Below are 15,058 nucleotides of genomic sequence, written 5' to 3'. Positions count from 1 at the left end.
CTCTTGGGTTTCATGTTCCATTAAAAAAAAATTTATTTCTTACCTTTAATAAATATGGAGCCAATTGGCTTCTAATTATAATTTATATAGAATAGAACTAAACAATTTACAGCTGTCATTGGATCAAGTAACAATAAGAAACGTTAAATTGCGAACAGTTGGAGTCAATAAAATCCAGATACTTCTAAAACATACTTGCTAAGAAAGTGAGATGACTATGAATAGTACTATTATGAGTTTATTATACATATTTATCATTTCTCAGATCCTAAATGCCAAAAACATTTGGAAAAGCCAGCAGAGCGGCAACTAGACTCCGATAAGTCGTTGCTGAGATGTATATATACATCGTATTATATTATATATATAAAGTAGGAAGTATTATATATATATATATATATATATATATATATAGTAAAAGAAATATCTCTACCCACCAAATACTGTTCATTGATTTTTTTTTTTTTTTTTGCTTTATACAGAAGTAGTACATTCATTTATTCCGATTTTTTTTTAAAAAAAAGATAAAGTATTTCAAAAAAATCTTAAATACATTTTTTACAAATTTAAATATTTTTAAATATGTTTTTATATATATATTTTTTCAGACTAAAATATATTAATTAATCGGTGGAACATATTGCTTGTTCATAATATATTCACTGAATCTGAAACGCTGGAAAGTCTGTCATTACTTGGAAGTTGCAAGTACAGATAATTTAATTCGAGAATTTGTCTCGATGGAGGAAAAATACAAGGCAAAAGAAAAAATGATACTCATTCAGAACTTTTACATAATATATAATTTTTATTGCCCTCTTATTTTCTCTTCCATTTTCTTTTTTATGCATATTCCAAGATTCCAAACAGAGCCCAATATTCCGTAACAAAATTAACGATACAGAGGGCAAAATTCAAACTCAATATATTATTAAGATAATGGTGTAGCACTACGTAATTGCACATACGCATAGAATTTAGATAAATAAACACAGAGGAAACGCATATGAGAAAAACGACACAGATGTTTCCACAACCCATCACATAATAGGAACGTGCAAAAGTTCAGGTTCTTCTGGCTCCGGCTCCGGATTTTTTAAATCCCTTTTACGGTCATTATTTTTTATTTATTATAACTATGTTGTCCAGGTTAGACCCGACTAAAATCCATGAAGTTCTGACATCATCAACCAGAACCAGAAGACTACCCTAATTGTTGTGTCCAGCGAATCGAGAATTGACAAGCCCCAAGAATCACCCTTTTATTGTAGAGCAAAGTTGATCACAGATAGTTTGTTGCGAAAATCATATTGGTTGTTTTGAACGCCAATGTATGGACTAGTAAGTAGAGGGATTGTCCTATCCTTCCTAAGCTTGCCTCTCTCACACTGCCTTTTTTATTTTTTTTGACAAGTCAACATAAGTTGCTTAAAGATATACAAATTTCACTAGCTTATTCTGCTTCATTCATTCATTCATTCATCTACCCCTCTCTCACTAACTAACATGTTAATCAGCTTACAAATTTAATACGAGTCTCTCTAATCACCCAACATTTCTAGTTCAATGCAACGGAACTTCATTTGTGTGCAGCGATTTTGTTAGGGTGAGACTTAGTGAAAAGCATCAACCAGTTGCTCCAATTTTTAGGTATAACTAAAAAAATCCATGTATCATCAATCTGTAACTATAAGAAGAAATGTCATGAGAGAGATGAGAGGGATAACCTGAAGAAGCAGCTTCAACCCTAACACGAAGAACGAGTCGAGCATTGTATGAGTGACGAGAGATCGCCATATTCAGACAGCTCAGCGACATCCTCGATTCCATGTTCACTTCCTCTCTCACTACCCTTAGACGAGTTTTGTGCTGTGACCGACATAACTGAATGAGCACTCTCTCTTCGTGCCCATGGCGGTTTTGCTGTATCTCCAGAACCTTGAGGCTCAAGAAACCCCAGAATTTTCGTGTGTCATCGTTTGGGGATGCAACGGAAGGTACGGCCGAGGAACATAACCCTCTCTCCTCAGCTCAACAAGAAGGCTGTTGAGCGCCGAATATATCTCGGCAGACTCGGGATGAGTCCCGTCCGCGGCGACAAACACCCGAGTCTCGCTCCGAATCTCGATCCAGCTGTACCCCGGAACCTTCTGAACCCCTCTCTCCTTCATCAGCCCGCGAACCCGAAGAACACCGTCCCAGTCTCCCGCGTCGGCGTGGACGTTCGCCAGCAATACGTAGTAGCCCGAATTCCGAGGCTCCATCTCGAACAAATGCCTCGCCGCCACCTCAGCGAGCTCCACGTTCTTGTGGACCCGGCATGCCCCGAGGAGGGTCCCCCAGACCCCGGAGTCGGGCCGGAACGGCATGCCCTCGATCGCCTCGAACGCTTCTCTCAAACGCCCGGCCCGCCCGAGTAAGTCGACCACGCACGCGTAGTGCTCCGCCCGGGGTCGGATCCGATGCTCGTCGGTCATCGCGCGGAAGAAGCGGACCCCATCGTCGACCCGCCCGGAATGCCCGCACGCCGATATGATCCCGAGGAACGTGACGTGGTCGGGGACGATCCCGTTTCGGCGCATCTCGCGGAAGAGCGCGAGGCACTCCTCGAGCCGGCCGTGGCTCCCGTAAGCCGCGATCATGCTGTTCCACGCGACCTCGTTGGCCTTCTCGAGGGACAGGTGGCGGTCGAAGGCGCGGCGGGCGAGGCCGAGGGATCCGCATTTGGCGTACATGTCGACGAGCGAGCTCGCGGAGAACGCGTCGGAGCCGAGGCCGGTCCGGATCGCGAAGCCGTGGATCTCCCTGCCGTGGCGGAGTGACGGGATGGCCGCGCAGGACGAGAGAGCGGCCGAGACGCTCACGCAGTCGTATCTCGTCGTCGTCGGACCTCTCTCCTCCGGCGAGCCCATCCGCCGGAAATACTCGATCGCCTCCTCGGGCTCTCCGTTCTGGGAACAGCTCGTGATCATCGTGTTCCAAGAGACCATGTCTCGGACAGTCATTCGTTGGAAGACCCGGCGGGCGAGGTCTAATCGTCCGCATTTCGCGTACATGTCCGCGATCGCGCTCTCGACGAAGCATTTCCCGTCATGGGTCCCGCTCTTCAGGATCTCGGCGTGGAGTTCTTTCCCGAGCTTCAGAGCGGCCAAGGCGGCGAGAGCCGGGAAATCGCTCGCCAGGGTCACGGAGTTCGGCCTCATTCTCTCTCTGAGCAACCGCCGGAAGATCGCGAGGGCGTCGGAGCTCATCCTGTTGAGGACGAACCCAGATATCTGTTGGAATTGATCTAGGGTTTAAGAAAAAGTTTAACGCTTCGTTAAGCGACGGAATTTTAAAAATTTTATTTTTCAAGCAAAACAGTTTTTACTAACCTAGACAAAGAGCAAGCACATGTAAATAAAAACTAATATGAGCATAAAAGATTACTAACCTTTTTAGAAGCTTGAACGTTGAGAAGGTTTTGGAAAAGGTTGCAACGTTCGTCTCCCCTCGCAGCACGTCTCTCTTCCTTCCTTGGCAACTCGAGCAACCACGAAAGTTTCTATCACTAAATCACTATAGAGAGAAAAGGAATTAGTGTGTGGGCACTTTTAAACACTACGACTTAAGAACGAGTCTTGAAGTCACAGAGCTAAACACTAGGTCAAATGAGGACCTAGGTGCCAAAACAAAAAATCGAAAATTAACTAGAGAGAGAGAGAGAGAGGATCGGCCAAGTTCTAGAGAGAGAGTCTCTCAAATCTCTTAAACTTGGATGAATGAAATGTGTGGAATGAGGCTCCTATTTATAGGAGAGGTCTCACCTTCAATAAGGTAGTTTCCTCTTCTATAGAATATCACATATTGATGAGCCAATTTCCTCTTTTCTTTCATGTGGTACACGGCCAAGGCTTGCCAAGCAAGTCCTTGGATTTGTTTCCTCTTTTATTTGCTTCTCCCTTAACTCCTCTTGGCCGAAATTCCCTATGCATGTGTGGGAAATTTGTTTCCTCTTTTTCTTTTGGCAAATATCATGATACATTTATGCACAAAATATTCTCTCTTTCTTTGGGTATGTTGGGCGCCCAAGGTCATCTAGAAAAGGCTTCTAGAAGCTTTTCCATTTGTTCATGACAACATGAAAAATGCCCATTAAGAATTTTCAATAAAATTCTTATGAAATGAAATTAATCCACAAGGCCCAATAAATCTAATTTTGGCCGAGTGTTACTTGTCATCAAATGACCATGTCAAAAAATTTATTGACATTTATTTCGTCCTATGTCTCAAAAGACAAAAATACATTTTTTACAATATTCGTTCTTGTTTTGACTTAGCTTCCAGTTTAACTATTCATACTCAATGTGATTCGTGACAGTGACCTCATGGATCCAAATGAACAAAGCTTGAGCTAAACACTTGGACTCAAAAGTTCACAAAACCTTTTCCAAGTTTAGCTTAATGTCAACTGACTCCACTAAAGAGTTGACACTGAAAATCTCTCGGTTCAAATGAATTTATTTTCTACTCAAGAATTCAACCTAATTGTAATGAGCGGATCCACAGAATATTATCAGTGTTTACCCTTCATGAATATCATCAGCTAGTCGGGATTTACAAAATTATCATTTTACCCTTCTAGCTGATATTTCTTCAACTCATTTGTCGCTTGTGAATAAGTTAGAAACAATGTATTGACGAGGAGCTAACAAGTCACATTGTTTCATCCAAAAGAGTCAAGACTCAATTTGGACACTGGCCAGTTCATTTATTCACACTCCAAGGAACAAAGCATGAGGTGATATACATTGCATTTCAGCAATCTTGTACATGAATTCCATATCTATGAGAACTTCACAAAGTTACTCATGACATCTTCACAACTTAGTACTTCACCAATAGGCCCTGTTCGGAATCACATAGTGAGTCCGAACTCTGATTTTCTCAAATGAGAATACGTAAGTTGTGAAATGGCATGTCTCATTTCAGGATTAAGGTAAGCACGATGCAATTCATACGTAGTGACTTCGAGACATAAGAGGTTAAATGGTTTGTTCTTATTTCGTCTCTAGAAGTGCACTGGTCAATTCAGTACCTTCGGAAGATACCTAGAAGAACTATAGAGTCTCCAACTCTTAATGCCTCATAACCAGACATCATAGATTCTTCTAACAATCATACTGAGGTCAATAGTCCTTTGACCCTTAGATTGCGAATATATCGTTTTAAGAAAACTACGAAGAGTTTATTCATGCAAATCTACATTTGTCTCTTCGTAAGTTGTTTAGTTTGTTTATGGACTAAAGACTAATGTTTTATCATAAAGCTTCAAACAGACAAGGAGGAATGAATGAACGTTTCAACTTTTTATTAATGAATAAGCAATTACAAGCAAGAGTCTTCATGACACTTTATTACAACAAATATCATCGCGGTGCAGACGATGACGTCCACGGTGTCGCTTTGTTGGAGAACCTTGCGAGCCATCTCGGCGTTTCAGCATTTGAAGTACAGATCGAGGAGAGCGGTCTTCAGAAACACGTCGAAATGGAGAACGTGTCTCACCACGTAGCCGTGGATCTCCTTGCCTTGTTGGAGACCGGCGGACTCGGTGACGCACGGGAGAAAACTCGCAAAAGTTATCGGGTCGGGTTTCACCCGAGAAGATATCATGTCGCGGAAACAGGACGAAGCTTCGCTCATGGACCCGGATTAGATGGACCCGGATTAGACGAACCCGGATATCATTTCGTTCCAGGTCACGGTGTCTGTCTTTGGCATCAGGTTGAAGAGCTTTCGGGCCTCGTTCAAGCGCTGGGATTTCGAATACATTGCCAAGAGCGTATTGGCCACCGGAGAATCCGATTCCAGACCCGATCATGAGAAGGACATCTTCCGGAACTCCCTGATAGATGACGGCGAGAGCCATCCTATCCTTGTGCACTTCGATTACTCCATCTTCTAATGCCTCCCAAACGCCTAGCGCCTGCAGATTCACCTGCATCTTCAACGCCCACACTGAGTAGTTGCTCTTCGTGAGCATCGGATAGTTGAGCGTCACGATTCCTTCCTTCCCGATCTTCGTCGCCATCGTATCTCCTCCGGTGGATTTGCTAGGTGACTCCATGTACTTCGGCATAGACTCTGATACCAAATGTTGGTTCCAAATATAAGATCGTTACCAAAACAATGATAAAGAGTTGAAAGGAGAATAAGGAGAACACTATATTGGGAGAAAAATTCTTTCTCTTTGTTTGGAAGATAATATGTCAAATACAAGTTTGAGTTAAAATGAAATGGATACAACTATGGCTATTTATAGGAAATAAAATACTAAATTAAAATCCTTGCTCATCAAGTATCCTTACTCATCAAGTTTGCTTGCTCCCCAAGTTTGTAAAGACTTGCTCACCAAGTTGAGCTTATTAATCTCACACTGAATATCCTTAACGTCCATCTCTTGACTTTGATGTTCTGTAACAAAATTAATATACGTAGTGCAAAATTCAAACTAAAACCTTATAAAAGTATATATTTTTTTATAAAAAAAATAAATACGTTTGTAGCACTACGTAATTGTACATATTAATAACTTCGATAATCAACGTGGACTCTAAAATATACTCTGAGGAGTCGGAACTTCAGAGAAAATTGTTTGAAGCTGAAATCAAAGTTACTTCCGAAACTCTTTTGTAGTGATTCATATGTCCAAACATAACCATTGACTCAAAAAATAAAAAAAAAAAACCCAACTCTACCTAATTCAATTTTGAAACTCTAGATTAATCTTTAGCCAACTTGATTGAGGTTTTTCATTGCTAGTTCAAGGCTCCATGGCTACAGACACGATACTGTATTGTTAGGAATCTCACGTAGAAAAAAGAATGGGAATCAACAAAGTTTATAAAAGTCACGAGTTACTCTTCTCATAACCAATTGATTTTGAGATGGAACTCATGATACTTTCATATGGTAACATAGCTCATTAAGCTCAAACGGGTATCCAATCTATTTCATTGGGATTTGATCCAAGATGATGTAGTCATTCGTTAAAGAGTCATCATCTTGAGAGGGGCTGTTAGGAATCTCACATAGAAAAGAGAATGAGAACTAACAAGGTTTATAAAGATCACGAGTTACTACTTTCATAGTCAATTGGTTTTGAGATAGAACTCTATGATACTTTCACATACTCCGACAAACATTGATTCGAGACATTAATTATTGATGTACATTTGGCTTCAATTTTAAGCTATAAAGCACTTTATATTTATAGACGACAAAATTCATCACTATAGATCTGTATATACGGACCATATTGTCAACTTATATACAACGAATTGACTCTTATACTTAAACACAATACATGCATGCATGTGTAGAAACAATTAAGCTATTAGTTGTACTTGTTGGTCCCTAGTTAGATCCCGCATATGCGTCTAACGACTCTAACCCTAATTTGTCGTAGTGACAATCAAGCTATTAGTTGTTTGTCCCTCACTGTCCTGCACAATCAACTCGATCTCTAGATAAGCTTGGCCACTAGAAAAAGGTCTTGTATTCTCGCTAAAGAACGCCGGTGAATTCGATCCGGTAACATCTGACGAATAACTCGACGGACTTGGAGGACAAGTACTATTTTGCAGGTCCACGTTATGATTACCATTAACGGCCATGACTTCTTGTTCTCTCTTCCTGAAAGTGTGCGAGCTCAAGTCTTTTTGGTCAAAGCTTTTGAAGGCGATCTGGATTCTCTTGACCACGGAGTCTTTCTGGTCAAGCAAGAGTTTGCGGTGTCTATAGAAGAATCTGGCTGCAAAGTGGAATAAAGATAGCGACGAAGCAGTGCCCGCAATAAGGAATAGGCCCCAGAAACTGCCTAGGCTGAGGCTGTGGGACGAGACATTGGGGTGTTGAGCTCGGCATTCCGATCGGTCTAGTTTTAACCATTTGTCCTCGATTTTCTTGATCTCGTCTCCCTCAGTCACCTTGAGGATCGCTCTCGACACGTCGGCTACAAGCGGAGACCCTTTTGGAAATACCTGGGCATTAATTCAGTACAAAATATATGAATTGCAATTTTTCGGGTTCCATAAAGAGCCTAAATAGTTAGATAAAACAAGAAAATATATTGAGGAGGGTATATAAAAGATGGAGAAGTAATCTTACAAAGCCAAAACCAGCAGTTTTGAATATTGGTCCGATGGTGGCGTATTTGGAGCAGTACTGAGCAAGAAAAAGCTTCATGTATGGAGATTCGTCAATAGCAGCGGATATACCTCCATTGGCGCTTCCTTTGGAAAAAAGATTGTCAAGTTCCTCCGCAGATTTACAAGGCACGATTCTTGATTTCGGAAAACCTGATTCTATCAAAAGCGAGTGCACGAAAGAGCCCTGAAGACACCCTACTTTATCGCTGCCACTTTTAAGCAGTTGGTTAAAGTCTGCCATCGTGGGTTGGAGTTGCTCCACCGTCAAAAGTGACGCCAGACTAGCTGTGTAACTCTGCGTTAATATCAGCACTACGAACACCCAAATTATCACAACAAACCTCGCCGCATTGCTAGTCACGCTTTCCTCTGAAGATTTTCAAAGAAAAAACCAAATTACTAAGAGCCATGCACCAGTTTCATTCCAAAATTAATTGACTATAAGATGAGTAATTCATGATTTTAATATATATTTTGTTAAATCCATTTATCTTTTTTATTAGAGCCTCAAATATTAGAATGCAATAAGTAGCCTTATATATTTTGTTAAATCAATTTATATTTTCGTTCTGATGGTTCTTTGTGTTTACTCATCTTAGTTCAAATCTCACTATTTTGAGACCTCTGAAAACATGGTAATATAAACCTTATAAATTCTCAAAACTTATTAGAATGAGAAAAGTAATCCGTGATCTTTCAATATGATATTATTAACATTACGATTAAATTTTATAGTGGGACTTACTGTGTGCGAAGACCATAGTTGAGAAGGAAAACCAGAATCCAGTGCCGATCTGATGCGACGGAGACCCTCGAAAGTCTGGATTGATTCGGTGCTCGAGAACCCAAACTACGAAGCCTATGAAGACGAAGAAGCAAAAGCTTGTGAGCCAGAGATCCCACGTCAATGGCTCCAAGAAAATCCATGCACTTTTTCGTTTGTTGTCTTTCAAGGGAACCACCATGACCACGCCAGACTCTGTGTACGGCAATGTAAAGTCAACGCGCGTTGACCTGTTTACCCTGATTGTGATGTCCGACACTATTGCGTCGTATTTCTGTAAACAGATTGCAAGACACTGTTTAGCTGAATAAAACAGGTAAAAATAATGATAACTTTCTACGTTAAATATTTTACAAAAACATTCTAGTGCATGGACAGAGAAGTGCTGGCATGCATACTAATTTATTTCAGAAGAATTAGTTACTCTCCGTAGAAAAGACAAATGATATACATGTTGAATAATTAAACTTGATTTTGGGTTATAGTATTTGAGCCTAATTATTTCTTGTTGTAGTTTGGGCCTTTAGTATTTTGGGCCTGGTTAAGTGGTCATATTATCTAGAATATTTTTGATATGCCTAGAGAGCTTAGAGAGAATAAATTCTAGAATAATCTATAATATCTAGGATAGTCATTAATAAGGAGAATTCTCTAAAAAATGTTGTATCTAGAGATTTCCATAAACTAGTATAAATAGGGATGTAATCCTACATTTTTTAATCAAGCCAAAAAATAAAAAGTTCTCTTTTCTACAAAGAAATTCTCCACCTCTCTACTTTATACCCAAGCCTTCAAATTTCTAAATATTTTCCGTAAACATCCAAAATATTTAAACACTTTCTCCACCAACCCAAAACTTCCTTCCAACAAAGTGGTATCAGAGCTACAAGATCCTCCTAAAGATGGTGAATAACGGTGTTCCCTTCCAAGTCCCTATACTCACGAAGAGCAACTATGATAACTGGAGTCTTAGAATGGTGGCTCTCTTTGGTGTACACGACGTGTGAGAGATAGTCGAGAAAGGCCACGCTGACTCGGAGAACGAAGGTAGTCTATCTCAAACTCAAAAGGATAGTTTGAGAGACTCAAGGAAGAGAGACAAGAAGGCTCTCTGTCTAATCTACCAAGGGTTAGACGAAGATACGTTTGAGAAGATCTCGGGAGCAAAGTCGGCCAAAGAAGCTTGGGAGAAGCTTCGAACCTCTTACAAGGGAGCGGATCAAGTCAAGAAGGTACGTCTTCAAACTTTAAGAGGAGAGTTTGAAGCCTTGCACATGAGAGAAGGTAAACTCGTCTGCGATTATTTCTCGAGAGTCTTGACGGTTACCAATAACCTCAAAAGAAACGGCGAGAAGTTAGATGACGTGAGAATCATGGTGAAGGTTCTTAGATCCATGGATTTGAAGTTCGAGCATATCGTCACTGTCATCGAAGAGACGAAGGACTTGGAAGCCATGACAATGGAGCAACTCATCGAGTCGCTTCAAGCTTATGAAGAAAAGAAAAAGAAGAAGTGAGATATCGTGGAGCAAGCACTCAAGACACGAGTCGATTCGACAAATGAAAATCGCGGTGGAAGCCAACAAATAAGAGGTGGCGATCAAGGACGAGGACATGGACGAGGTTGGAGGCCCAATGACGACAACAACAACCAAAGAGGAGAAAGCTCATCCAGAGGTCGTGGGAGAGGAGCCACAAAACCAAGGTATGAAAGTCACGGATTAAATGTTACAACTGTGAGAAGTTTGGGCTTTATGCTTCCGAATGTAGAGCTCCGCGCAACAACAGAATTGAAGAGAAGGCTAACTATGTTGAAGAAAGAACCCAACGACGGTTTTGTTGGCTCACAAAGACAACGAAAGGAGAGGAGATACACAATGGTACCTTGATAGTGGTGCGAGCAACCATATGTGCAGGCGAAAAAGCATGTTCGTAGAGCTTGACGAATCGGTGAAGGGGAACGTTGCTTTCGGAGATGAATCAAATGTGGCGGTGAAAGGTAAAGGAAACATTCTCATTCGATTGAAGAATGGCGATCATCAATTCATCTCCAATGTCTACTACGTGCCAAACATGAAGAGCAACATCTTGAGCCTAAGACAACTCTTAGAGAAAGGTTAGGATATTCGATTGAAAGATAGTAACCTTTCTATAAGAGACAATGTGAACAAATTCATTGCTAAGGCACTGATGACAAGAAATAGGATGTTCATCCTCAACATTCAAAATGACGTCGCACAATGTCTCAAGATGTGCTACAAGGAGGAGTCGTGGCTTTGGCATCTTCAATTTGGGCATCTCAACTTTGGAGGATTGGAGTTGCTCTCCAAGAAGGAAATGGTCAAAGGATTGCCCTCCATCAGCCACCCAAATCAAGTCTGTGAAGGATGTCTACTCGGAAAGCAATTCAAAATAAGTTGGTTGTTTTGAACGCCAATGTACCCAAATCATATTGGTTGTTTTGAACGCCAATGTATGGACTAGTAAGTAGAGGGATTGTCCTATCCTTCCTAGGCTTGCCTCTCTCACACTGCCTTTTTTATTTTTTTTGACAAGTCAACATAAGTTGCTTAAAGATATACAAATTTCACTAGCTTATTCTGCTTCATTCATTCATTCATTCATCTACCCCTCTCTCACTAACTAACATGTTAATCAGCTTACAAATTTAATACGAGTCTCTCTAATCACCCAACATTTCTAGTTCAATGCAACGGAACTTCATTTGTGTGCAGCGATTTTGTTAGGGTGAGACTTCGTGAAAAGCATCAACCAGTTGCTCCAATTTTTAGGTATAACTAAAAAAATCCATGTATCATCAATCTGTAACTATAAGAAGAAATGTCATGAGAGAGATGAGAGGGATAACCTGAAGAAGCAGCTTCAACCCTAACACGAAGAACGAGTCGAGCATTGTACGAGTGACGAGAGATCGCCATATTCAGACAGCTCAGCGACATCCTCGATTCCATGTTCACTTCCTCTCTCACTACCCTTAGACGAGTTTTGTGCTGTGACCGACATAACTGAATGAGCACTCTCTCTTCGTGCCCATGGCGGTTTTGCTGTATCTCCAGAACCTTGAGGCTCAAGAAACCCCAGAATTTTCGTGTGTCATCGTTTGGGGATGCAACGGAAGGTACGGCCGAGGAACATAACCCTCTCTCCTCAGCTCAACAAGAAGGCTGTTGAGCGCCGAATATATCTCGGCAGACTCGGGATGAGTCCCGTCCGCGGCGACAAACACCCGAGTCTCGCTCCGAATCTCGATCCAGCTGTACCCCGGAACCTTCTGAACCCCTCTCTCCTTCATCAGCCCGCGAACCCGAAGAACACCGTCCCAGTCTCCCGCGTCGGCGTGGACGTTCGCCAGCAATACGTAGTAGCCCGAATTCCGAGGCTCCATCTCGAACAAATGCCTCGCCGCCACCTCAGCGAGCTCCACGTTCTTGTGGACCCGGCATGCCCCGAGGAGGGTCCCCCAGACCCCGGAGTCGGGCCGGAACGGCATGCCCTCGATCGCCTCGAACGCTTCTCTCAACCGCCCGGCCCGCCCGAGTAAGTCGACCACGCACGCGTAGTGCTCCGCCCGGGGTCGGATCCGATGCTCGTCGGTCATCGCGCGGAAGAAGCGGACCCCATCGTCGACCCGCCCGGAATGCCCGCACGCCGATATGATCCCGAGGAACGTGACGTGGTCGGGGACGATCCCGTTTCGGCGCATCTCGCGGAAGAGCGCGAGGCACTCCTCGAGCCGGCCGTGGCTCCCGTAAGCCGCGATCATGCTGTTCCACGCGACCTCGTTGGCCTTCTCGAGGGACAGGTGGCGGTCGAAGGCGCGGCGGGCGAGGCCGAGGGACCCGCACTTGGCGTACATGTCGACGAGCGAGCTCGCGGAGAACGCGTCGGAGCCGAGGCCGGTCCGGATCGCGAAGCCGTGGATCTCCCTGCCGTGGCGGAGTGACGGGATGGCCGCGCAGGACGAGAGAGCGGCCGAGACGCTCACGCAGTCGTATCTCGTCGTCGTCGGACCTCTCTCCTCCGGCGAGCCCATCCGCCGGAAATACTCGATCGCCTCCTCGGGCTCTCCGTTCTGGGAACAGCTCGTGATCATCGTGTTCCAAGAGACCATGTCTCGGACAGTCATTCGTTGGAAGACCCGGCGGGCGAGGTCTAATCGTCCGCATTTCGCGTACATGTCCGCGATCGCGCTCTCGACGAAGCATTTCCCGTCGTGGGTCCCGCTCTTCAGGATCTCGGCGTGGAGTTCTTTCCCGAGCTTCAGAGCGGCCAAGGCGGCGAGAGCCGGGAAAACGCTCGCCAGGGTCACGGAGTTCGGCCTCATTCTCTCTCTGAGCAACCGCCGGAAGATCGCGAGGGCGTCGGAGCTCATCCCGTTGAGGACGAACCCAGATATCATCGCGGTGCAGACGATGACGTCCACGGTGTCGCTCTGTTCGAGAACCTTGCGAGCCATCTCGGAGTTTCGGCATTTGAAGTACAGATCGAGGAGAGCGCTCTTCAGAAACACGTCGAAATGGAGACCGTGTCTCACCACGTAGCCGTGGATCTCCTTGCCTTGTCGGAGACCGGCGGACTCGGTGACGCACGGGAGAAAACTTGCAAAAGTTATCGGGTCGGGTTTTACCCGAGAAGATATCATGTCGCGGAAACAGGACGAAGCTTCGCTCATGGATCCGGTTTGGACGAACCCGGATATCATTCCGTTCCAGGTCACGGTGTCGGTCTTCGGCATCAGGTTGAAGAGCTTTCGGGCATCGTTCAAGCGCTGGGATTTCGAATACATTGCCAAGAGCGTATTGGCCACCGGAGAATCCAATTCCAGACCCGATACGACAGACTTGCCGTGAAGCTGAGCGCCGAAATGAAGCAACTCCTCCGAGGAACAAACGGATAACATACAAGCAAACGAAACCGAATTGGGCTTCACGTCGCTCTTGCACAATCCCAAGAACATCTCGAGCGAGCTTTTCGGATCCCCATTCTTGGAATAACCACGGAGCATGACGTTCCAGAGAACGCCGTCTCTCGTAGGCATTTTATCGAACACCTGTCTGGCACTCTGAATCAAGCCATGCTCTGCGTAGAGCTTTATCAGAGAACTCCCCACAAACACGTCAACCTCCAAACCCATGAACTCGGCGTTTTTGTGAACCATCTTAGCCAACGCCACGCTCCTCAGACCGCCACAAGCCTTGATCACCGAAGGGAAAGTGTACTTATCAGGCAAAGTTCCATGACAGAGCATCTTGAAGTAAAACCTGAGAGCGAGGTCGAACAAACCCATGTTGCCGAACCATCTGATCATCCAATTCCAAGGCGAAGCGAAGCGCAAATCAAGGCCGAGAAAGAGGCTCTTGGCGTGAAGAAAGCTCCGAGAGAGAACATAAACAGCAAGGATTTTGGTGGCCACGAGGCAGTTTTGGGCGAGTCCATCGGAGACCACTAATTGTGCGTGGACTTGCCTTGCTTGAGGGAGAAGAGAGCGATCGCAACAGGCTTGCAATATCGGAACGAGATTATCTGCGAGAGCCTCTTCGCTGTGGAAATCTCGCAATGGTCGGACCAAGCTCGTTGCGGAGCAGAACCAGTACTTCGAGCGCAATGCTGAAATAGAAGCCAAGTCTTCGTGACTTTGACGTAAGATTCTCCTGTACATAGCTGTCTCTAAATTGCTTCAGTCTCAGTCTGAGCCCGTGAGTTTTTAAGGTGCGACACAGAGAGAGAGCGCAAATATATACTGAGTTGTTATTTTATAATTTAATTACCGAGGTACTAAATATCACAGCTTTAGGAAAACTCGTCAGAGCGATCATGATTTTTAGAGTCGCCCAAGTCTATTGCATGATCAAGATTCAAGTAGAACAGATATATCCATTTACTGAGAATTTGATGAAATATGTTTTTTCCGCCAAAAAAAAAAAGATTAAATATGTTTTGAAAACATGTTTCGACCGTTGGGGTTGTAATTCATATAATGACCATCATATTCTATCTATTGGCTGTCATATTTCCGGAACACAAAATTACTGAGTGGTGTGAGATTAAAAGTCAACCAAGC

General features: G+C 43.7%; 2 protein-coding genes and 1 pseudogene across 2 annotated transcripts; all 3 read right to left on the bottom strand.

The window, feature by feature from the left end:
* Positions 1-691: 691 nt before the first annotated feature.
* LOC149391737 (pentatricopeptide repeat-containing protein At4g21300 pseudogene) lies at positions 692-6,121 on the bottom strand (annotated as a pseudogene).
* Positions 6,122-7,436: 1,315 nt separating this feature from the next.
* On the bottom strand, positions 7,437-9,368 carry LOC149391736 (glutamate receptor 2.8-like). Its single transcript, XM_089620043.1, has 4 exons — positions 9,363-9,368; positions 8,938-9,250; positions 8,152-8,561; positions 7,437-8,024 (listed from the first exon to the last, which is right to left on the bottom strand). The coding sequence occupies exons 1-4, from the start codon at positions 9,366-9,368 to the stop codon at positions 7,437-7,439; spliced, it is 1,317 nt and encodes a 438-aa protein (XP_089476169.1).
* A 2,132-nt stretch (positions 9,369-11,500) lies between these two features.
* LOC149391735 (pentatricopeptide repeat-containing protein At4g21300-like) lies at positions 11,501-14,724 on the bottom strand. The gene is made up of 2 exons (XM_089618621.1): positions 11,846-14,724; positions 11,501-11,774 (listed from the first exon to the last, which is right to left on the bottom strand). The coding sequence occupies exon 1, from the start codon at positions 14,654-14,656 to the stop codon at positions 12,065-12,067; it is 2,592 nt and encodes an 863-aa protein (XP_089474747.1). The 5' UTR covers positions 14,657-14,724; the 3' UTR covers positions 11,501-11,774; positions 11,846-12,064.
* Between the last annotated feature and the right edge of the window lie 334 nt (positions 14,725-15,058).

This window comes from Urtica dioica, chromosome 7 (genome assembly GCF_054948205.1).
Source record: "Urtica dioica subsp. dioica isolate 48M chromosome 7, U.dioica_male_clone48M_v1_H2, whole genome shotgun sequence".
NCBI lineage: Eukaryota > Viridiplantae > Streptophyta > Magnoliopsida > Rosales > Urticaceae > Urtica > Urtica dioica.
The sequence above is the reverse complement of the archived record's forward strand: the minus strand, read 5'-3'. Positions and strand labels throughout refer to the sequence as shown.